Source organism: Erinaceus europaeus, chromosome 4 (assembly GCF_950295315.1).
Source record: "Erinaceus europaeus chromosome 4, mEriEur2.1, whole genome shotgun sequence".
In the NCBI taxonomy this organism is placed as follows: Eukaryota; Metazoa; Chordata; class Mammalia; order Eulipotyphla; family Erinaceidae; genus Erinaceus; species Erinaceus europaeus.
In genome coordinates, this window is record NC_080165.1 from 142,940,774 (window position 1) to 142,965,488 (window position 24,715).

At 43.4% G+C, this 24,715-nt stretch overlaps 1 protein-coding gene across 2 annotated transcripts in view; it reads left to right on the plus strand.

Moving 5' to 3' along the window:
* OSTM1 (osteoclastogenesis associated transmembrane protein 1) overlaps nt 1-24,715 on the plus strand; it is a 93,852-nt gene that overhangs the window by 57,037 nt on the left and 12,100 nt on the right. Inside the window, exons 2-4 of one of the 2 annotated variants that reach the window (XM_060190678.1) lie at nt 7,517-7,968; nt 13,093-13,207; nt 23,423-23,520. In XM_060190678.1, the coding sequence (XP_060046661.1) occupies nt 7,564-7,968; nt 13,093-13,207; nt 23,423-23,520 (618 nt within the window). In that variant the 5' untranslated portion in view covers nt 7,517-7,563. Of the gene's footprint in view, nt 1-7,483; nt 7,969-13,092; nt 13,208-23,422; nt 23,521-24,715 lie in introns of those variants that run through there. The other variant, XM_007535467.3, reaches the window with a different exon arrangement.

Genomic DNA, 24,715 nt, shown 5'->3' on the forward strand with positions numbered 1-24,715 from the left:
TGGATAGGACAGAGAGAAATGGAGAGAGGAGGGGAAGACAGAAAGGGGGAGAGAAAGAAAGAAAGACACCTGCTTCACTGCTTGTGAAGTGACTCCCCTGCAAGTGGGGAGCTGGGGGCTCAAACCGGGATTCTTAAGCCGGTCCTTGCGCTTTGCACCACCTGCGCTTAACCTGCTGTGCTACTGTCCGACTTCCTGTCTTCACCCTGTTCTATAGAAAGCCAAGCTTCTTCCAGCTGGTTCTACAAGGCTGTGTTGGTCTCCACTCTCTGACTTGCAAGTTATTGTCTTACCAATAAAGGTTCTTTTTCCTTCCTTCCTTCCTTCCTTCCTTCCTTCCTTCCTTCCTTCCTTCCTTCCTTCCTTCCTTTTTCTCTCTTTCCTTTTTAGAGGTAAACAATTTATATTAATGTTAAAATCTTTTTCTTTTATTTATTTTCTTATCTTTATTTACTAGATAGAGACAGCCAGAAATTGAGTGGGAGATAGTGAGGGAGAGAGACAGAGAGACACCTGCAGCCCTGCTTCACCACTAGCAAAGCTTTCCCCCTGCAGGTGGGGACCCAGGTCCGTGCCCTTTATAACGTGTGCTCAACCAGGCGTACCACCCCACCCGACCAAGCGTTGGTTTTCGTACGATAGTAACAACCACTTCCTGTTCTCCAGAATGGACACTAGTAACTAGGCTACTGTTCAAGATTGAATTTAGAGTAAGAAAAGGGCCTTGCAGTGGGTACTTACTTAGTTTGCCATGGGGCTCCCCCTTTCCGTCTCCTCCACTCCTCATAGTCACAAGATCACCTCCAAGCAAACATGGCTATACTTTATGACCTCTAAGGACTTATCCTGGCTAGCCTGAGTTCATTGTTCAAATGATTTAGCCTTGGAAAACCTGGGGTCCGAAGTAAGAGGTCTAGTCTTTGTCTAACCTGGACTGAATGCAGGTGATACACACTATGTTTTCCATAATGAAGGCTGGTTAGTTAAAGAAATACAGAACCCATGTGCCAACGACTGTGCTGTACTCTATCACCTCTTCAATAAATAAAGGAAAAGGAGAGAAGAAGCACACAAAGGTAAACAATGATATAAGGAAAGCCTGGTAGGTAGTTTCAGGCTCATTCTAAGACATAGGGTTGACTTCATCCTTAACATTTTCCACATTGTATTTTATTAATATAGCTTATTTTAATAAGTGAGAAATACAAAGAAAGACAGAGAGACAGACCAGAGCACTGCTCAGATTTGGTTTATGGTGGTGTAGGGAATTGAACCTTGGACTTCAGAGCCTCAAGCTTGAAAGTCTTTTAGAATAACCATTATGCTGCCCCCCTTGCCCCATTTTCCACTTTTTACTTAGGCAACTTGAATTGGTTTCTGCTTCTTGAAACTTTAAGAGATCCAAAAAGTGGACTGCCTTGACAGAAAAATATTGGTAAATTCCGTCCTATATTATTGTTTCTAAAAGATAGACAGTAGTTATCCTCAAATGCACAGAGCATCTAGTTTCTGGAGTCAGAGAATCAAATCGACATGATCTAGAAAAGCAAACACAAAATCTTGGTTCATATCTCACAAATCCAAGATTTATATGTGTCTTTCTATGCATATTTATTTGTTACAAAGCTAAGTAATCAGTCCCTCAAATAAATATATTTTGTAATTAATGATGGAAGTCCAAAATAATGGTGTTTTCAAAATTTGAAGAAAATAACCGATTATTTTTAAATAGTTCTCATAGTCTTTAAAAACATTAGCAGGGAGTCGGGCTGTAGCGCAGCGGGTTAAGCACAGGTGGCGCTAAGCACAAGGACCCGCATAAGGATCCTGGTTCAAGCCCTGGCTCCCCACCTGCAGGGGTGTCGCTTCACAAGCGGTGAAGCAGGTCTGCAGGTGTCTGTCTTTCTCTCCCTCTCTCTGTCTTCCCCCTCCCCTCTCCATTTCTCTCTGTCCTATCCAACAACAATGACAACAATAATAACTACAACAATAAAACAACAAGGGCAACAAAAGGGAATAAATAAATAAAAATAAATATATAAAAATATTTAATTTAAAAAAATTAGCAGACTAAGAAAAAGAAACCAAGAGGCAAACTATTCTCTCCATGGGACTCAGATCATCAGAACAGTTTTTTTTCTTTTCCTTAATAGCTTGTTTTGTTTTTTGGTGTGTGATTTCTTTCTTTGGTGGGTCATTTTTTAGAAGAGATTAACCCTGTTTCTGGTTTTCTCATTCACATACAGAAAGCTCAGCTCTCCTTTCTTTATGCAGAGCTGAGGTGGACGCAGCAGGTAAGAACTGGATAATTAAGATATCAATCAGTACAGGGGAGATGAAATGACTTTCTTTGAATAGAGTAATGGCAGAATTATACTTGGGCAGAAAATAAAATAGTTTACAAAAGAAGAAAAGACAACAATTTAGCATTGGGCAGGTCTTCGAGTAAGCATAGCAGAAGGATGATAAACGTACGTTAGGTACTTATCCTAACGTTGCCGTAGATAAATTGAAGAACGTCCACTTCCCTGAGCTATGGACATTCACATGCCCTACCTTGTTGGTAGGTAACATTTGCTTCTTTCTGCTTCTACTGTTACCCGCACAGGGAATATGACTTACTTGGAGACATGCTTAAATTTTATATTAAAAAGACACGTGTAGAAAAAGCATCTTTTACAAATTTCTCTAGCAAACTTTATATCCCAGGAAATTAAATGGGCAACAAACAATAAGTAATAAGAAAAATTAATTTTAATTTTATTTTAATGCTATTTAAAATATATTTTATCTACTTATTATTGGATAGAAATTGAGAGGGGAGAGGGAGATAGGGAGGTCAAGAGAGAGAGAGAGAGAGAGAGAGAGAGAGAGAGATAGAAGGATATCCACAGCCCTGCTTCACCACTCCAAAGCTTTCCCCCTGCAGGTGAGGACCAGGGGCTTAAACCTGCATCCTTGTGCACTGTAATGTGTGTGCCCAACCAAGTGTGCCATCTCCTGACCTCTGACACTTGATTTACAACAAGTATTTACTACATGATACTTAAAATTATTCTTGTCCTCAATGTTGTTTATTTGAATATGCACTTACCTGAAGTAGCCGCTTCTAAAAATGACTGCCAATACCCCCGATATTTCTGTAATTGTGTATTGCTTGAGTATGGACTGGATTTACTGACTTGCTTCTGAACATGACAAAAGAGATGGGATGTCGCTTCCCAGGTTAGATTATCAAAGGCCATGACTCACACTGTTATGCCCAGAAGTTTGAGTCCTGATCTCACACAAAGAAGACCAGAATCACATGCAATAGCCAGAGCCTTTATTATCAAGCTTAAGCTTGGGCCGCCGACACCCTTTCAAGCAAAGGAAGAGTCTGCGACCTCGATTACTTCTCGTCCCACCTTTCTATAGTTATCACAGGGTGGGCACAGGTGGAAATATCCTCATGAAACAAGGAACAATTGGGCCAACAGCTGCTCTCAATATTTGGAGTCCCCTCCAACCCCACAACACCTGCGGTTCTCTGTTGACTGTCTGTGGGGATGCTCACGCTGCATGAAGTCGATTCTGTGTCACGAGGAGTCATGCTAGAGTGGACTATGCAATAAGGAACCAAGATCTGCCAACAGCCACAAAAGTGAGCTGGGCAATATGTTTCTCTCTCTTTAAAATTTATTTATTATTGCATAGAGACAGAGAGAAAATGAGAGGCTGGAGGAGACAGAGAGGGAGAGAGACAGAGACACTTGCAGCCCTGCTTCACCATTTGCAAAGCTTTTCCCCTGCAGGGGGCCCGAGGAGCTTGAACCTGGGTCCTTGCATACTTTAAAGTGTGAGCTTAGCCAGGTGCGCCACCGCTGCTAGAGTGAAGACTCCACAAATCCAGAAGAGAAACTAGATGATGAGTGAGACTGCAGCCTCAGCCACAACTTGACTGCAAGTTCATAACGGATCTTCACAGGTGGTGCACCTGACCTGGTACGCACATCACCATGCTCAAGGGTCTGGGTTTGAGCCCCCTCTTCACCTGCAGGGATGAGCACCTTTTTAAAATTTTTTTATTTATAAAAAAGAAACATTGACAAAACCATAGGATAAGAGGGGTTCAGCTTTGCACAATTCCCACCACCAGAAGCCCATATCCCATCCTCTCCCGATAGCTTTCTTATTCTTTATCTCTCTGGGAGTATGGACTCAAGGTCATTGTGGGATGCAGAAGGCTTCTGTAATTATGGGATGCAGAAGGCTTCTGTAGTTGCTTCCCTGCTGACAGGTCTACCCATACTCCCAGCCTCTCTCTTTCTCTTTTTTAATATATATTTTTTATATTTATATTATTTATTTATTCCCTTTTGTTGCCCTTGTTGTTTTATTGTTGTAGTTATTATTGTTGTTGTCGTTGTTGTTGGATAGGACAGAGAGAAATGGAGAGAGGAGGGGAAGACAGAGAGGAGGAGAGAAAGATAGACACCTGCAGACCTGCTTCACCGCCTGTGAAGCGACTCCCCTGCAGGTGGGGAGCCGGGGTTCGAACCAGGATCCTTATGCCGGTCCTTGTGCTTTGTGCCACCTGCGCTTAACCCTCTGCGCTACAGCCCGACTCCCCAGCCTGTCTCTCTCTTTCCCTAGTGGGGAAGGTCTCTGGGGAAGCGGAGCTCCAGGACACATTGGTGGGGTTGTCTGTCCAGGGAAGTCTGGTTGGCATCCTGCTAGCATCTGGAACCTGGTGGTTAACAAGAGAGTTAACATACAAAGCCAAACAAATTGCTGACCAATCATGGACCTAAGAGCTGGAATAGTGCAGATGAAGAGTTGGGGGGCCCTCCATTTTGTAGATAGCTAGTAGGCATATTTTAGTTAAATTCCAAAGGGCTGGTGGCTATACTAGTTTTTTTTTTTTCTTTTCCTTTTTGCCCCGAGCCTGAAATCTGATATGCAGGTGGATCCAAGTTATTGTCTGGGGAGATGATGTCATGGCTGGAAAAAGGACCAGAAAGCTGGATCAGGGAAGAGAGGAGCTCCCTAATGTGGGAAAGGGGTATGAATATTGTTGACTGTAAACCCCATCCATTTGATGTGATCTGGGGCGATGGGCACTTTCTGTATGCCTGTTTGATCAGCTGTCCGTCTGCTTGGCTGAATTGTCTGTTCAGCTCTTCTGCCCATTTTCTTTTGAGTTTTCTGATTCTCTGTTTATCCTGGATATCAACTGTTCACCAGATGTCTGATATGTGAATGTTTCCTCCATCCACCAAGGTGTCTTTTAGTTTTATTGATAGTTTCTTTTGCAGTGAAGATGGTTTTTGGTTTTCTGTAACTCTACTTGTTTACTCTTGATTTAATTTCCTTTGCTAATGGAGTTGAAGCACCCAAAACTACTGAAAGTGTGTTTTGGCTATAGTTCCATCTGTAAGTGAGACTATCCAGTATTTGTCCTTCTCCTTTTGCTTACCTTTGGCTGATCTCACTTGGATTCCTTCAAGTTCCATCCAAGCTGAGACCAAGCAGATTATTTTAAATAGCTGTAAACAGTATTCCATTGTACGCACATATAACTTTCTTAGCCACCCATTACATGAATATCAGTGGAATGGAATCAATGTCCCAGAAATAACTGATCACCAAATGCACAGTTAATGTGTGATAAAGAAGCCAAGTACCTAAAAATGATGAAAAGTATCTTTAATAAATGGTGTTGAGCGAAGTTTGAAGATGCTTCCATTATTCATCTTGACTTCCCTGGGCAGATGACCTCACCAATGTGTCCTGGAACTTTGCATCTCCTGAGCTCTACCCCACTAGGAAAAAATAGAAACAGTCTGGGGGTGTGGATCCATCTGCCAACACCCACGTCCAGTGGAGAAGCAATCACAGAAGCCAGAACTCCTACCTTCTGCACCCCCACAACAATTTTGATCCATACTCTCAGAGGGGGAGAAGTGATAAGAGGAAGAGGATAAGAGGGCTCTGAACTCCTGCTCCATCAGCACCCAGAGAGAGAGGGGAGAAAAGGGGAGGGATACCTGGATGTAGTAATAGGGTCATGAGTGGCTTGGAGGGGAAGAGAGGACTGGACCTGGCATAAAAAGGGGGCAGTTGTCTACAAATGTAGACAGATAGTTGTAGAGATGATGGTTAAACCTATGTCTGCAACCTTAGGAGAACTCTGGTAGCTTGCAATGGAGGGATTGGGGATTCAGAACTCTAGTGGTGGGAATGGTGTGGAATTATACCTCTGTTGACATGTAATCTTGTAAATCAATATTAAATCACTAATAAAATTTAAAAAATGGTGTTGAGGAAACTTGATAGCCATGTGCAAAAGAATGCAACTAGCTCTGACATGGCAACCCTAGCCAGATTGGGCTATCTATAGTTTCCTTCCTTCCTCTATTTTTAAAAAATATTTATTTATTCCCTTTTGTTGCCCTTTTTTATTGTTGTAGTTATTATTGTTGTTGTTATGGATGTCGTCATTGTTGAATTGGACAGAGAGAAATGGAGAGAGGAGGGCAAGACAGAGAGGGGAAGAGACAGACACCTGCAGACCTGCTTCACCGCCTGTAAAGCGACTCCCCTTAACCCATTGCGCTACCGCCCGACCCCCCAAAACTTGCTTTCTTTACAGCGATAGAGGCAGGCAAACAGACACACAGAAAGCAGGTCACCTGGCATGCAAGTCCTGCAACCTATAGACAGCCCACTTTAAAAAAAAAAATTAAGGGGCCAGGCGGTGGCGCACCTGGTTATGCGCACACATTACGGTGTGCAAGGACCCAGGTTCAAGCCCCAGGTCCCCACCCGCAGTGGGCAAAGCTTCACGAGTGGTGAAGCAGGGCTGCAGGCGTCTGCCTGTCTCTTCCCCTCTCTATCTCTCAATCTCTCTCTGTCTCTATGCAATAATAAAGAAATGTTTAGTACATATGATCTCTATAGATCTCAGATGCACCTAGACTTTGCTATAAATAAATAAGGAGGTTCAACACCCGTTCTTTCCCAACAGGATGGAGACAAATAAACTATGTTAAGCGACACTGCCTGGGACACCTGATAAGACACCTGGCAGTTCAGGCTCGCGAGGGGCTGGGGACGGGCTCTTGCTTCGCGCGCTCGGGCCGTGGCTCCTGCACGCAGGGCTCTCCCGCAGCGCTGAGCAATCCAGGGCCAGCACCTCGCGGAGATTTTATTCAAGGGGTGAACATCCACCGTCCTCTGCCCGGGGCACAGCGCCCTCTAGGTCCCGCCCCTCCGGGCAGCCGTGAGCCGCAGGGAGCTCCGAGCAGCTCCAGCCGCCGCGTGTGCGCGCTCCGTGTGCGCGCTCCCGCTCCCGCAGCCGCAGCGGCAGCCGCAGCCGCAGCCGCAGCCGCGCCGATTCCCGGCAGCCAATAGGGGCGGGGCGCCGCGCTCCGGGGGCGGGGCTAGGCCACGCGGCCCACGTGACCGCGCTCGCGGCCTGCGCGCTAGGAAGCCGGAAGCGGCGTCTCCCGCGGCACCGGCTGGGGGCTGCGAGGCTGCGGTGAGCGCGCCGGGGCTTCCCGGGGGGAGGAGGGCCCGGCGATGGATCCCGGCCCGACAGTCGCGCGATGGCGGTGGTCGCTGCTGCCCCCGCTGCTCCTGCTGTTGCCGCTGCAGGCTCTGGGCGCTCTCTCCTTGGGCGGCGGCGGCAGCGGCCCCCGCAGGGTCGTCCACGACCTCCTTTCGGAACCGCGGTGGCTGCAGGCGGAGGACTTGTCCCTGAGCCTGCTGCAAGGCGGAGGAAGGCTGGCGCCGCCGGGGCTGCCCCCCGACCTGCCGGAGCTGGATCCCGAGTGCCGGGAGCTGCTGCTGGACTTCTCCAACAGCAGTGCCGAGCTGACCGGGTGTCTCGTCCGCAGCGCCCGGCCGGTGCGCCTCTGTCAGACCTGCTACCCCCTCTTCCAGCAGGTCGCCCACAAGATGGACAACATCAGCCGAGTCGTGGGGGTGGGTAGAGGCGCGCAGCCCGCCCTTGGGGCGCGGAGAGGGGCTGCGGGAAGCCGGCGCGCGTGATGGTTTGACCCGGGAAGGGAGGGTGCTGCGGGTCCCCCCTCCCCCATCGGTAAAGGAAAGTGAGTTGGACGGGGTCTCCGGAATTTGGGGCTTCAGAAGAGTAAGTGACATGACGGGGTTGGGGCTGGATGATGAGGATGGTGATGATGATTTTTGATTTTTTAATTTTTTTTTTTTGCCTTCGTGGCTGCTGGCGTGCGTCTCCTTGGTGCAGGTTTGCAGTTAGGTCTATGTCTACTTTTATTCCGGCTCTTTCATTCCTCCTTACCTTCCTCTGCTTGCCCCCCACCTCTGCCTCCCTGTCTGCTACAGCTTCTTGTCCACCTGGGAATTCCTAGAAAGGACCGATTTCTGACATCACGAACTACTCTGCTTGGTCACGACCTCGACATTAGTAGCCAGAACAGTTTCTTATCCACCACTCTCCTAGCCATGGGACATGTGATAATTATCTTAGAGTCATCGTTTCCTCCCCTGTGAAATGGAGACAGCTTCCGGATTTGACTTACAAAGGGTTAAAAGACATAAGGTTTGAACCTTTATTTCTAGCGATCAAGTCAGTCGGGACCCAACGTGCCAAGAGTCCATTTCTACCTTTCTTACTTAGTGGTATACTCCAGGCAAGTTATTTGTTGTGCCTGCTTTCTCATCCGTAAGATGGAGATAAAAAGAGATCTCAGAAACTGACACCGAATCAAAGTTTTCGCTAAGCAGGAGCTAAACTTTGGGCAAGCTGTGACCATGCCTTCCATTCTCGTCACAAGGTGTTGGCTGGATAATACTTGGTAAAAGGACAAGCATCAGGAGGGCCGTTCGTGTTAGGCAATGGAAAAAGTTCCTCTTGTGCTGAGAGGACACATTGTCTTATGAAAATGTGGAATGGGAATGACTTCACAAGTGCTAGTGACAAAACTTGTGCTTCAGGTCAACTCAGTACTGCTTAACACACATTTGCCTTCCTTTTTTGAATATTTTACTTTTATTTATTGAATATAGACAGAGAAGTTGAGAGGGGAGGGGAAATAGAAACAGAATAAGAGGGACACCTGCAATGTTGCTTCACTACTGGTGAAACTTCCCTGCCCAGCCCCTCCACACTTATCTTCTCACGGCAATGAGGGATTTATTTACTTTACTATGTCTGGTGGTTAATCTTTCTGTAAAGAGTTAGCTTTCAAGGTAGATTAAGTCAAATTAGTCTCCGTAAGTAGTTTTCAAGCTTATGTTTTTGTGTATATTCATATTTGTGGACATAATGTTACTATGATTTTAAAATAATACACCCAAGACTGGTGTTTGCCGACTACATGAGGGTATTGCTATAGCACCATCTTTTTGTTTTGAGCAGTTTGGTGAGTTGTTTTGTGGCCAGATGTCTGTGTCATGATGCAAACCTTGCATCTTCTGAGGCAACAGATGCTTTCCTTACTTGTGTAGGTGATATGGATTATAAAGAGAGAAATTTTAAAAATCACCCTATCCTTTAGTGGCATAGTGGCATGGGTATCACGCAATCTGTGTATTGATTTCCAGACGAATCCCCTCTGCCTGGGGGACGTTTCCCAGCGTGGGTGTTGCAGAAACTTCCTCTCACTTAAGTCTCTCAGAGTCCACGGCAACCAGAGCACCCAGCTCTTTTCACACTTGTTTGTAAGAAAGAGAAGAAGGCAGAAAAACAGTTTCCTCAGCCTGTGTTTTTCCTCTCCAATTAGCCAAGACTTTGGGTCTCTTTCCACACCTTTCCTTTTTTTTTTTTTTAAATTTAACTTTTTTTGGTATTTATTTATTCCCTTTTGTTGCCATTGTTGTTTTATTGTTGTAGTTACTATTGTTGTTGTTACTGATGTCGTTGTTGGATAGGACAGAGAGAAATGGAGAGAGGAGGGGAAGACAGAGAGGGGGAGAGAAAGACAGACACCTGCAGACCTGCTTCACCGCCTGTGGAGCGACTCCCCTGCAGGTGAGGAGCTGGGGGCTCGAACTGGGATTCTTATGCCGGTCCTTGCGCTTTGTGCCACCGGCACTTAACCCACTGCGCTACCGCCTGACTCCCAATACATGTTATTCTTAAGTAATTGGGTGGGAAAGGTATATAGAGGGAAGGATGAGGACAAAATCCAGGTCTTGAATCATCAGTAGCTTTTTATTTGGGAGAATAAAATAAACCTACATTGAGAAGGAAAACTCAACGGTGTGAAATTATATTATACAATAGCAGTTTAAAGCGAAAGCACAAGGGAGATGGTGAAGTAGAGGCGGCCACAGAACAAGCTGAGGCTAATCAGACAACAGCTTCAAGATGAGTTTTCAATGTGACATATCATTTTGCACCTCTAGGATGAGCCTGTCTGGACCAGTTGAGAAAGGAGGATATAGAGTGAGGAAAAAAATCAAAAGTAGGAAGTATCAAGGTATCTATGTGGTACAGCAAGTTAATTCACTTAACTATAATAGAATTATGTGATGGAAAAATCCTCTGTTGACATTTCCATTGGAATCACGGGGTCAAGAACCACCTACAGTTTTATGATCTCGGAGTAAAGAATTCAGTGATGTATGAATCCTGAATAGTGCAGTTGATTGATCTTCTCTTTCTCAGAATCAGTTTCTTTTCGTTTCAACTGATAGTGACATGATTTCATTGAGTTGTTCATTATCTTTAGAGGTGTCCCCAGGATGATTTATTTGGCTCTCCAACTTCTGAGTTGCTAAACTCTGGCTTACTCAGTCAGCTTGGTTTATTTAACAGGTAGATCTATATGTTTGTGAATTTGTATGCTCACATATATATGACATATAAACATGCACATATGCATATTTGAAGGTGATTGGAGGTCATGTATCTGGCTTTCAGCATATTTTTGGTGTAGTTAACTAATAAATTCTTAGGAACAAATTCTTGAAACATTAACGGTGTGTTTCATTAGACAGTGTCATGTTCATTTAAAATGTGTTCATTCAGAAAACAATCATTGCGTTATGTGCAGGCTAGTGATAGTCGTTAGGGCTGTATCCATGTATCCGTGATTGAACAGAGCTTGTAATCTGGCAGGAAAAACGGATGTATGTATTATCTAAAGTAATTGTTTAATCCAGGTCTGATGAGTGTTGCAGAGAATAACAAAAGACGAAAGCAGATGCCACCAGTGCATAGTAATAAGGATGCTGATCTCTCTGGCTATGGAAATGAGGGCAGATAGAGTGGTGGGAGGTTAAGTTTGACACCTAAAATCTGAGGTGTGTGACTGCAGAAAAAAGGCCTGCCTGTAAAGACAGTATATTGGAAGGCTCAGATGGGAGTTTGGGGCATTTGAAGACTACAGAGAACTTGGAGCCAGGAGGAGACATGAGCGAGTGGGCTGGTACCAGGTCATCTGGGCCCTGGAGTGTGAAGGGCTTAGACTGATAATTTCAGATATTGTGAAATGACCAGTACAGTAAGTCTAGTTAGTCTCTTTTCACCACACACGATCACATTCTTTTCTTGTAATGAGAATGTTTACCATTTAGTAGGAATAGAGAGAGAGCATGGTGGTTATGCAGTGGCTTCCATGCTTGAGGCTCTGAGCTCGCTGGTTCAATCCCCAGCAACCATAAGTCAGAGCTGAGCAGTAATTACTCTTAGCAACTTTTCAAATATGTCACGCCGTATTATGAACTATAGTCATCGTCCTATGCATTACATCCTTAGCCTGGTTTACTTCTTTATTTTTAAAATAATTTTAAATGTGTTAATTATCTTTATTTATTTACCTGTTAGAGACAGCCAGAAATTGAGAGGGAAGGGGGAGAGAGAGAGACACCTGCAGCACTGCTTCACCACTGGTGAAGCTTTCCTTCTGCAAGTGAGGACCAGGGGCTTGAACCTGGGTCCTTTTGCATTTTAACAGGTGCACTCAACCAAGTGTGCCACCACCCGCCCCCAGCCCTGTTTATTTTATAACAGGGATAATTTTTTATCCCCTTTACTCATTAACTCAGTCCCCATGTCTGGCATCCACCAGATTGTTCTTTGTGCCTATTGAATTTGATGTAGATATAGATAGATACCTTTTATAAATCTTTTTAAATTGTATTTATCATTGGATAGAGACAGAGAAACTGAGAGGGGAGGGGGAGATAGGGAGAGAGGCAGAGAGACACCTGCAGCCCTGCTTCACCACTCGTGAAGGTGTCCCCTGCAGGTGGGGGCCAGGAGCTCGAACCAGAGTCCTTGTGCACTGTAATGTGTGCACTCAACCAAGTGCACCACCGCCTGGCCCCAATATATTAATTATACACACATATTAATATATTAATATATATGTATATTAATATATTGTTAATTATTTATTAATTATACACATATTAATCATACATATATTAATTATACACATAGATAAGGTCATCTGGATTTTTCTCTATGATTTGTTTTCCTTAGTGCATTGTGCTTCAGTCTAACCATGTCACTGCAGATGGCAAGATTTCATTATTTTTTATAGAGCTGGATAGCATTTTCATAATATATATATATATATATATATATATAACACATTTTCTTTCTTTTTCATTTAATCTATTATTGGATAGAGACAGAGAAATTGAGAGAAGAGGGGGGTGATAGAGAGGGAGTAGACAGAAAGACACCCGCACCCCTGCTTCGTCACTTGTGAAGCTTCCCGCCTGCAGGTGGGGATCAGGGGCTTGAACCCAGGTCTTTGCACACGGTAATGTGTGCGCTTATCCAGCTGTGCCGCCGCCTAACCCCTATATAAGACATTTTCTCCATCCTTCCGTCCGTCCGTAGTGCCCCTTGGATTGTCTCCGTATTCTCACTGTCGTCAGCAATGCTGCAGTGAGCTCAGGATGCATGCATCTTTTCAAGGTAGTGCTTTTTTGTTCTTTTCCTTTTCATTTTCTTTGGACAAATGTTCAGAGAAGAAATTGCCGGATCGTATGTTGGTTCTTCTTTCGATTTGTTGAGGAACATCTAAACTGTTTGTCATAGTACCCCAACTTACTGTCCGGGAAGTCAGCAAGTGCTCAGATTACATCGGCCTCCTTTCTTTTGAATTGCAGAATACTTCAGACAGCCATAGTTGTGCCAGAAGTCTCTTAATGGCAGATCGAATGCAAGTAGTTGTGATTCTGTCTGAATTCTTTAATTCCACGTGGGAGAAGGCAAACTGTGCAAGTAAGTACTACTTTTGCCTCCGTGTTCCTTTTGTGACAGGTGTCAGATTTTATTACCTTTAAGTTTGGAATCATTACAATTTCAGTTTTCTCATCTGTAAATAGGTAGTAAGGGTGGAACTGATTGTTCTGGGGTTCAAGTAAAATAAATTGAATGAAGCACTCAGTTCAGTGGATACCACATAGCATCCAGTAACTGTTGGACCAGCAAGATACCTTACCTGGGAAACATGTCTGCTTTCTCATGGGTGTGGCTCAGCCTTGAGTGCAGCCCTCACTGCACTGGTGGAAGCTTCAAGGCTGTATTATCTCTCCTTCTCTCCCTCTTTTTCTGTCTCTGTATCTCACTTTATATCTTAAAAAGTCAGCTTGGAGTAATGAAACAGCAAGAAGCAAAGAAAACATGAGCTAAGGGGAGTCGGGCGGTAGCGCAGCGGGTTAAGCGCACATGGTGCAAAGCGCAAGGACCTGCGTAAGGATCCCAGTTCGAGCCCCCGGCTCCCCACCTGCAGGGGAGTCTCTTTACAGGTGATGAAACAGGTCTGCAAGGTGTCTATCTTTTGCTCCCCCTCCCTGTCTTCCCCTCCTCTCTCCATTTCTCTGTTCTATCCAACAATAACGACATCAGTAACAACAATAACAACTACAACAATAAAACAAGGGCAACAAAAGGGAATAAATAAATAAATATTTTAAAACAAGAAAACATGAGGTAGGCATGAGTCATAAGAATAAAGTGGGTCAAAAAATCTGTATACTTAACCACATAGATGAAAAAATTAACTGCCTAGTATAAGAAAAGCATTTCGAATAATTTATTAGATAACAGCAGTGAGGTGATAACTGCTATTCTACCAGCTTTGCATGTTTGTTTGTGTTTGTGTAACAGAAGGAGAACTATTTACATTTTAAGGAAAAACTTAAATCATTATTTCTTTTTTTAAAATCTTCTTTATTTATTTATTGGATGGGGACAGCCAGAAATGGGGGGAGAGAGAGAGAGAGAGAGAGATTCCTGCTTCCCCACTCATGAAGTTTTCCCCCTGCAGGTGGGGACTAGGGGCTCGACCCCAGGTCCTTGCACACTAATGTGCGCTCTACCGGCTGCGCCACCACCTAGCCCCTTAAATCATTATTTCAATTCGACAGTGTTTTGAATACCATTTAGGCAGCTTTGTTTTCCATGCCTTATAATTTAACGAGGAAGAAAAACTATATTTATTACCATCTAGATAGACAATTAAATGCTTTAAAAATATAGAATCCTGAGGAGTCGGCAGTAGCGCAGCAGGTTAAGTGCACATGGCGAAAAGTGCAAGGACCGTCTTAAGGATCCCGGTTTGAGCCCCCGGCTCCCCACCTGCAGGGGAGTCGCTTCACAGGCGGTGAAGCAGGTCTGCAGGTGTCTGTCTTTCTCTCCCCCTCTCTGTCTTTCCCTCCTCTCTCCATTTCTCTGTCCTATCTAACAACGACGACATCAATAACAACAATAATAACTACAACAATAAAACAACAAGGGCAACAAAAGGGAACAAATAATAAATATTAAAAAAAAAAAAACTGGCAAAGCTCACAAATCACCATGCCCAAGGACTCTGGTTCAAACCCCTGGTCCCCACTTCAGGGGGGAAGCTTCGCAGGTGCAGCGGGGCAGCAGATCAGCACCCCCCCCACCCCCATCCGTCTGCCTTGGAGGGAATAGAAAGATAAATCAGACTGGGGAGAATTTGAAGTGACTTCCTGCTGGAGGTGCTTTTTGACCCCACACATGTACACCTGCGCATGATTTGCATAAGCGGAAGTCAAAGGCATGACCCCCAGGTGGACAGGCACCACAGACAGAGGCACTCAGGACTGGCAGGTGGTCCAGGATCCTTAGGAAGCACCTAGGGAGAGAAAGTTGGAAAGGGAAATTAGAACCTTGACTGAGACAGCTCTCTATCGTTTTACTACAACATTTACAAGATTTCTGTTAGCGGTTTAATACTGATTTACAAAATTATGAGCCACCAGAGGTGTAACTCCATCCACACCATTCCCACCACCAGAGTTCCGTGTCCCCATTCCCTCCTCTGGAAGCTATAGCCGTTCTCCTGGGGTTGCAGATATGGGTTGACTATTATTTCTATAACTGGTTATATTTTTATATCTTTGTCTATTTTTTCTATGGTCCTGCGTTTTCCTAAGTCACCTACATTTACTGCTACTGCCAAATGCCCCCCCCCCCAATCGTAATGGAATTGGGTTTCAGAGCCCTCTGGTCATCTTCTCCTAACATTCCTCCCCCTCTGGGAATATGGACCAAAATTCTTTATGGGGTATAGAAGGCGGAAGGTCTGGCTTCTATAGTTGCTTCTCTGCTGGAAATAGACGGTGGCAGGTGGATCCGTCCCCCCAGCCTATTATAGCATTTCTATATTGCTTAGAACACCAGCACACTATTAACAACTGGAAGATAGCTCACCTGGTGGAATGTAGCGTCTTACCTTCTCAGGACTCTTGAGTTCTAGCCCTGGGCCAGAAGGCAGCACCATGAACAGCAAATGTATATAAGATTTTAAAAAGTTAAGAGAATATCCAAATCTAGTGTATTTTCTTTTATTTCTTTATTGGCAGATTAATGTTTTACAGTTGACAGCAAATACCATAGTTTGTACATGCATAACATTTCTCTGTTTTCCACATAACAGTTCAACCCCCACTAGGTCCTCTGTTAGCCTTTTCCTGGATCTGTACTCTCCCCCCCCCACCACCCCAGCGTCTTTTACTTTGGTGCAATATACCAACTCCAGTTCTGGTTCTACTTGTGTTTTCTCTTCTGATCTTGTTTTTCAACTTCTGCCTAAGAGTGAGATCATCCCATATTCATCCTTCTGTTTCTGACTTATTTCACTTAACATGGTTTCTTCAAGCTCCATCCAAGATGGGCTGAAAATGGTGAAGTCACCGTTTTTACTAGCTGAGTAGTATTCCATTGTGTATATAAACCACAACTTGCTCAGCCACTCATCTGTTGGTGGACACCTGGGTTGCTTCCAGGTTTTGGTTATTACAAATTATGTTGCTAGGAACATATGTGTACACAAATCTTTTTGGATGGCTATGTTGGGTTCCTTAGGATATATCCCCAGGAGAGGAATTGCAGGATCATAGGGTAGGTCCATTTCTAGCCTTCTGAGAGTTCTCCAGACTATTCTCCACAGAGATTGGACCAATTGACATTCCCACCAGCAGTGCAGGAGGGTTCCTTTGACCCCACAACCTCTCCAGCATTTGTTGCTGCTACTTTTTCTGATCTGTGACATTCTCACAGGAGTGAAGTGGTATCTCATTGTTGTCTTTATCTGTATTTCTCTGACAATCAGAGACTTGGAACATTTTTCCATGTGTTTCTTGGCCTTTTGGATCTTTTCTGTAGTGAATATTCTGTCCGTGTCCTCTCCCCATTTTTGGATGGGGTTATTTGTTTTCTTGTTGTTGAATTTGACAAGCTTTTTATATATTTTGTTTATTAGCCTCTTGTCTGATGTAAAGATCTTCACCCATTCTGTGAGGGGTCTCTTTTGCTGTGCAGAAGCTTTTTAATTTGATGTAGTCCCATTGGTTTAAACTTACCTTAGTCTTATTTATAATTGAATTTGTTTCATTGAAGATGTCTTTAAAATTTATGCAGAAAAGAGTTCTGCCAACATTTTCCTCTAAGTAGCTGATAGTTTCTGGTCTAACATCCTCGATCCACTTGGAATTTACTTTTGTGTTTGGTGAAATATAGTGGTTCAGTTTCATTCTTCTGCAGGTTTCAACCCATTTTTTCCAACACCATTTGTTGAAGAGACTCTGCTTTCCCCATTTAATAGTCTGGGCACCTTTGTCAAAGATTATATGTCCATAGGTGTCGGTGCAAATGTATGTATTTGTATGTTAGATACAGAGAGGTTATTTGTTTTCTGGGGTTATTCATTGAAAAAATTATCATTTCATTCACATGTTAAAATTTCTTCATGATTTCCATTCTATGTTTCAGTGGCTATAAATAATTCTGAAATTTCCTACTGCTTGATTTCTCAGCTATTTTCTCTTGATTTGCTTCTGGGCATTCCAAAATGATCAAGTTAAATAGAATCAAATAATTCTTGCCTATTTCCTAGCAATGTGTATCCATGCTCTTTCTACACGTCACATTAATGAAGATACTATGAAAATTTTCAAAAAATTCAAATAATTGTTCAGACAACTTTTTTTTCCCCCCTGGACCACTGGCACCTGACACATTTTCTTTTAAATCGTGCTCTATTCTTTTTTATTAGAGAATTCAGTCTTTTCACATTTAGAGAAGTTATTGTTATGCAAGGAGTTACTCACGCCATCTTCCTGTTTCTGTGGCTGTCTTCTATTCTAGTTCCTTTTTTCTTTTCTTGCTGCCTTTCTTTGTAAAGAGATGACTTTCTGTATGTTTTGTGTTCCAACTTCTTATCCTTTGTGTATCTACAAAACTTTCGTGTGTGTGTGTGTGTGTGTGTGTGAGATTACTACAAGGCTCACATAGAATGTCTAACACACTTCTTTTACACCTACAGGTTGATTGATGAAAGTCTTTTTATACTGATAAAACAACTTCTTTATTTCTTTTTAATTTTTATTTACAAAAAGGAAACACTGGGGTGGGGGAGATAGCATAATGGTTATGCAAACAGACTCTCATGCCTGAGGCTCTGAGGTCCTAGGTTCAATCCCCCACACCACCATAAATTAGAGCTGAGCAGTGCTGTGGTGTTTCTTTCTCTCTCTCTCTCTCTCTCTCTCTCTCTCTCTCTCTGTCTCTCTTTCTCTCTCTCAAAAATAAAACAAATAAAATAAAAAAGGAAACACTGTCAAAACCATAGGATAAGAGGGGTACAACTCCATACAGTTCCTACCACCAGAACGCCCTATCCCATCCCCTCCCTTGAAAGCTTTCCTTTTCTTTATCCCTCTGAGAGTATGGACCCAGGGTCATTATGGGGTGCAGTCTGGCTTCTGTAATTGCTTCCCCACTGAACATGGGTGTTGACAGGTGGATCCATACTCCCAGCCTGTCCCTCTCTTTCCCTAGTGGGGTGGGGCTCTGGGGAAGTGGGGCTCCAGGACACATTGGTGGGGTTGTCTGCCCAGGGACGTCCAGTTGGCATCATGGTGTCATCTGGAACCTGGTGGCTGAAAGAAGCCAAACAGACTATTGACTAATCATGAACCTAAAGGCTGGAATATTGCAGATGAAGATTTGAGGGCAGGGATCTCCGTTTTATAGATAGCTAGTAGGCCTATTTTAGTAATATTCCAAAGGGCCCAATACTTTAGTAGGTTTTTTTAAATCTCTCTTTCTTTCTTTCTTTTTTTCTTTCTTTCTTTCTTTCTTTCTTTCTTTCTTCCTTTCTTTCTTTCTTTCTTCCTTTCTTCCTTTCTTTCTTCTTTTCTGAGCCTGACATCTGATATACAGGTGGACCCAAGTTATTGTCTGGGGAGATCATGTCATGGCTGGAGAAAGGGTTAGAAAGCTAGATCAGGGAAGAGAGTAGCTCCCAAATATGGGAAAGGTGTATAAATATTGACTGTAAGCCCCATCGATTTCTTTTTTAAGTTTTTGTTTGTTTGTTTTGTCTTTGCTCTCCTTTGATTAGATAATTCCAAAGTTTCTGATTTCAGTCTTATTGAGTCTTCTGGTTTGATCTAACTCTAATACTGATGTTCTCTCTTGTTGGTATGCATGAGACCCCTTCTGTTTCATTTGGTTTAAATCCCCCCTGCTTAACACTATTCTATTTACATAACCACTTCATTCTATTTACATAACCACTGTTAACAAGTTCCACCCTCCCTCCAGGGCATTTGTGGTTCAGTGATAGGATTCTCCCCTAATCTGCCCCCTCTTTGTCACACTCTGATTTTCACCAGTCACTTTTCTCTCCACCCTCTTATGTCACATCCTGTTTCCACCTTACTTGGCAAGTATATATAAAGACAGCATTGTGAGTTTTACAGTACTTTAACTTGAGTTTAGCTGAGCTTGTCTTAGATTGTGCTGCGTCCTGCATGAATAAAGAGACACTGCCTACAACCCAGCCATGAGTCCCTGGTCGTCTGTTACCCGCCCATGAAGCCAGCCCGGCGAAAACAACATAACCCGTCGAAAACAACACTCTCTTGCACTTTTCTTTCAATTCTTCGAATTCATCAGCTTCAGAATTTTTGTTTGGCTCTATTTCTTGTCAATCCCTCCCTCCCTTCCTCTCTCTCTCTCTCTCCCTGTATGTTGATAGGAGGAGATAGATAGAGACAGAGAAAGAGAGATATATACTGCACTGCTTCACCATTCATGAAGCTTTCCCCCTGTATATGGGGACCGAGGGCTTGAACCTGGGTCCTTGTGCGCTGTAATTTGTACACTTAACTGGGTCCACAACCCGGCCCCTGTTGCACTGTAATTTTGTGTTATAGCTCATTGAATTTCCTCTGCAGAACTCATTTGTGTTCATCATCATGTGAATCGTAGATCTCTGAATGTTTGTGTTAGGCTGAGTGCTTTCCGTGCTGTCATGCTTCCTTGGCTGTTCCAGTTCCTTGGAGTTTTGTACGTGAAGTAAAAGTTCCTTTCAGTCAACTCTGCTGGAGATTCCCAAACTTTCTCAGACTGGGATATATGCCCAGTCCATACTTTTTGAGCCTTTTTGTGTGAGAATTCTTATATTTCTTTTCTTTCTTTCCTTCTTTCCTTCCTCCCTCCCTCCCTCCCTCCCTCCCTCCCTCCCTCCCTCCCTTCCTTCCTTCCTTCCTTCCTTCCTTCCTTCCTTCCTTTTCTTACAAAATGCAAGTCAAAATGCTGACAGCTGCTTTTGTTTTCTTAAAGATAGTGTTACCTTTCAAATCCACAGTCTTCCTTCAGCCTCCAGATTTGGGCCAGCTTTCTGGCATGCGCTCACCGACTTCCACATGTCACCTTTGCCACTTGTTCTGCGAAGTACACACAGGCAGCTGGTCGCTCAGTGATGGTGCATCTGCGTAAGGCACGTGGGTGCCGATATTGCCCAGGTGGGAATATTCGTAGGTGGAGCTTCTTGAGAGAAGTATTGGCATTGTCAGTAAGATCCATGTCTGTTTAACGTTATTTATTTATGTTATTGCGACCAGGGTTATCACCAGGGCTCAGTGCTGACCCTGCAAATCCACTATTCTTAGCCACCCTTTTCCCCCCTTCTCTTTCTCTTTCTCTCTCTTTCTTTTCCTCCTTTCCTTTCCTTTCCTTTCCTTTCCTTTCCTTTCCTTTCCTTTCCTTTCCTTTCCTTTCCTTTCCTCTATTCTGTTTGATTTTATTTGATAGGACAAGGAGAAATTGGGAAGGGAGGGGGAGGTAGTGAATGAGCAAGATAAGACACCTGCAAACCTGCTTCCAGGCTTGTGAAGTTCCCCCCTCCCCCCTCGCAGGTGTGAGGCAGGGCTCTAACCTGGCCCTTGCATGTGGCAATGTGGTAATGTGCGCATTCAGTCTCAACTGGGTCTGCCACCACCCAGCTGCCCCCCCCCAATGTCCTTTAAAGTGCTTTCCAAGGTGCCGCCTCCACCCGTTTCTCCTCTGATGCAAAGCTTGCACCAGATAAAGTGTGTGCTCTGTCTCCTGCCCTGCTCGACATGGAGACTTCTCATGAGAGCTTGGCTTGAATCCCAACACCTTTAAGACGCCTCCTGAATTCATGCCTGAGCGCTCACCGAGGAAGGAGCTTGCCGAGGCTGCTTGCATAATGGCCACTTCACTTAGTGCTTCCAAGGAGTGTCATTGTTACTGGTGTTTCTTAACTTACTAATTTCTGAAATCCATAGCTTCTCATTCCTTACAACCGTACATTCTCAATTTCTGCAAAAGGATAAAGAGAATTTTACTGTTTTTTTTTTATATTTTAAATCAGAAAGTCATGGACCTTTAAGGATGAAGACATTTCAAACACTATTATATAAATGAGCGTCTTTGTGTCTTGTAGTGCTGCTGTCTCATGATCACTGAGGACATTTTAATAGTACTGCATTAATGTAGCACTTAAGCAAATGCCCAATCTACATTAGCTTTTAGTTTTAATTTTCAGATTACTTGAAGTGAAAAGGAATGTCAGTAAAATAGAAGACTAATTTCTCTTATTGTTCATAGAGGCTTCCATTGTAAACTACGTTTTTCTTTTGATAATTATTCCATAGATTACTTTTTTATAGAGAAATTCTTAGTTGTCAGTTTTGACAACGGCTTATTTTGACCAGAGTGAGAGAAAAACAGACCAGAGCCCTGCTCAGCTTTGGCATATGGTGGTGCTGAGCATCGAACCCGAGACCTTTGGGGAGTTGGCATGCAGGCTTGGTGCACAGTCACACGCATGTATAGAGGACATTGTCGTTGCCCTGCCATGTTCATGCTTGACTTTACTTCTGTAGGTAGCAAGAGGGTCACAGACTGCTCTTCATCCTTAGCTGATGCAGGTTGCCAAGGTGTGACCGACCCACAGTAACACATGCACTCGCACTGGATTAAGCTGCAGTCCCTCTTCCCTACTCGATGTCTACTCCATTCCCATTGCTCTCATTCGTGGACCTCATTTTACTTTTTCTTTCTTTTCTTTTACCAGAGCACTGCTCAGCTCTGGTTTTTGGTGGTGCAGGGGATTGAATTTGGGACTTTGGAATTTCAGGCACGAGAGTCTCTTTGCATAACCATTATGTTGTCTACCCCCACCTCCTCATTTTACTTTTGTGGGCAGTACTTTCAATTCTTGAGGGAGGGGGATATAGGGAGAGAGAGATATGTGCCATACTGTTTCACAGCTGGTGAAGCTTTAATTTGCATTTCTCTAATGATAAGTGAGGTGGGGCATTTCTTTCTATGTCCGTGGGCCATGTGTGTCTGTTTTTTGGCCTACTTTTCTGTTGGTTTTGATTTTTCTTTTGTTCAGCTGTACCATTTCTTTATAGATATTTGATATCAGTTGCTTGCCAGATGTGTGATATGCAGATATCTCCTCCAGTTTACTGGGTTGCCTGGTTTTAGACTGGGGGGGGGGGCGGGGAATCAGAACACTACTGAGCTCTGGCTCTGGTGATGGCAAGGATTAAACTCAGGACTTCTGGGGTGCAGGCATGTGAGTTCTGTGCACATCTGCTGAATTCTTTTTCCCAGCTCTAAACGGAAGTTGTAAAAAGTACATTCTGCATATAAACATGGGATAACCCAGTGAGCAGTAAGCAAAGAGATGTTTAGGATTTGGGTTTATGTAACTTTTCTCCCTCGATCTCTGTCACTTTGTGGGGGTTTTAATGGTTTACAGTAGTTGTTGACACATGGGTACAATTTCTCTCCTCCTTATGTTAGATATCTGCAAAACACTCTTGTCCCCAACCTAAGTCCTTCACCACCTTGGATGGTGAAGGAATCATGTTCAGTGAGATAAACCGCAAAGAGAAGGATGGATATTGGATAATCTCACTCATAAGCAGAATTTAAGGAACAGGATGGTAGGTACATGGCATAATGGTTATGCAGACAGACTCTTATGCCTGAGGCTATAAAGTCCCAGGTTCAATCCCCCCACACCACCATAAGCTAGAGCTGAGCAGTGCTTTGGTTTCACCATTTTCAGCCCATCTTGGATGGAGCTTGAAGAAATCATGTTAAATGAGATAAGTCAGAAATAGAAGGATGAAACTGGGATGATCTCACTCATAGACAGAAGTTGAAAAGCAAGATCAGAAGAGAAAACACTAAACAGAACTTGGACTGGAGTTGGTGTATTGCACCAAAGTAAAAGACTCTGGGGTGGGTGGGTGGGGGGCGGGTTCAGGTCCTGGAACAGGATGGCAGAGGAGGACCTAGTAGGGGTTGTATTGTTATGTAAAAAACCGGGAAATGTTATGCTATGTTATATAAAAAACTGGGAAATGTTATGTGTACAAGCTATTGTATTTACTGTTGACTGTAAAACATTAATCCCCCAATAATTAAAAAGAAAATGGTTATGATTTAAAAAACTTGTGGAAACTAAAAAGGGTAATCTCATAATCAGGAAATTCTCATATGTATTGCTAAAATGCGTTATGCTTGTTTGAATTAAGGATTATTATAGTATTAAACAATGTGATAGCTAGAGGAAATAAATGACAATATATTATTGCTTGAGATATATTAATATGCTTTTCTTTTTAACAGATTGTTTAACAAACACAAGTGAAGAGCTATCCAATAGCACAGTGTACTTCCTCAGTCTCTTTAATGAAACCCTGACATGCTTTGAAAATAACTTGCAGGTATTTTATGTATGATACTAGAAACTAAAATGTTGCCTTGAGGTGTTGATGTTTATCTATGTATATGATCTAGAATTGTTAGTGGACTTGAGTTTCTGACAGTTACTAACCCTCAGCACCTGTAAAGTGCATTTAGTAATATGTCCCCTGCCTACCTTCAGTCCTTACAGTGTAGATACAGTCAGATAATGACTGTAGTGTAATGAGTGTGGAACAGAGTAACTGAGATCTTCAAGTGTTTAACTAAAACCAATGTTGTTACCTTGACTTTGTTTCTCCCATGAGATATTTTGCAATGCAATATGATCCCATCTACAAGAATCTTATTCTTTTCTCTGTATTTCTTTTTTTTTTTTAATTTTTTTATTATCTTTATTTATTGGATAGAAACAGCCAGAAATTGAGAGGGAAGGAAGAGATAGAGAGACACCTGCAGTCCTGCTTTACGACTCGCAAAGCTTTCCCCCTGCAGGTGGGGGCCAGGGGCTCGAACCCAGGTCCTTTTACACTGTAACATGTCGCTCAGCCAGGTGTGCCACCACCCAGCCCCTTTTCTTTGTATTTCTTATTAACATTTGCACAAGTATGTAAGAACAATGCCCCTATCATTTATCAATGACCTTGTTTCTTTCCTTTTTTAATCAGAGCCCTGCTCAGCTCTGGCTTATGGTGGTGTGGGAACCTGGGACTTTGTAGCCTGAAGCATGAGAGTCTCTTTGCATAACCATTCTGCTATCTACACTCACCCACCTTTCAGAAATCTACCTTATTGATTTTTGTTTCCTCACCTCTGACACTTGTGTGTTGGTGTTCCAATTTTCCTGGTGGTCCTGAGGAGGTAAGACAGCATGTCTGATAAAATTAGACCTCTCAGACTGACCTCACTGGATACCAGCCAGGCCAGGCTACTCACACTTCAGTTCAACTTGTCTACGAATTTGAGTCCACAACTTGTCCCGACTTGGGTTCCATGTGCTTGAGTGGCTTGTGGGACTCAGGCACATTCTTTGTTCAGGTTTACTATAAAAACAAATTCAGGAATAGTCAAATGAAAGAGAGAAGCTACAGGGGTAGTGGTGGCGACCTACCTCCTTCCTGGGGCCTCAGGACAGGCCTATCAACATACAAAAGACACTCATCATTTCAGACATTCCTAGAAGCTTGGAACTTTGGAAGAAAGATCTAATATCTGTTA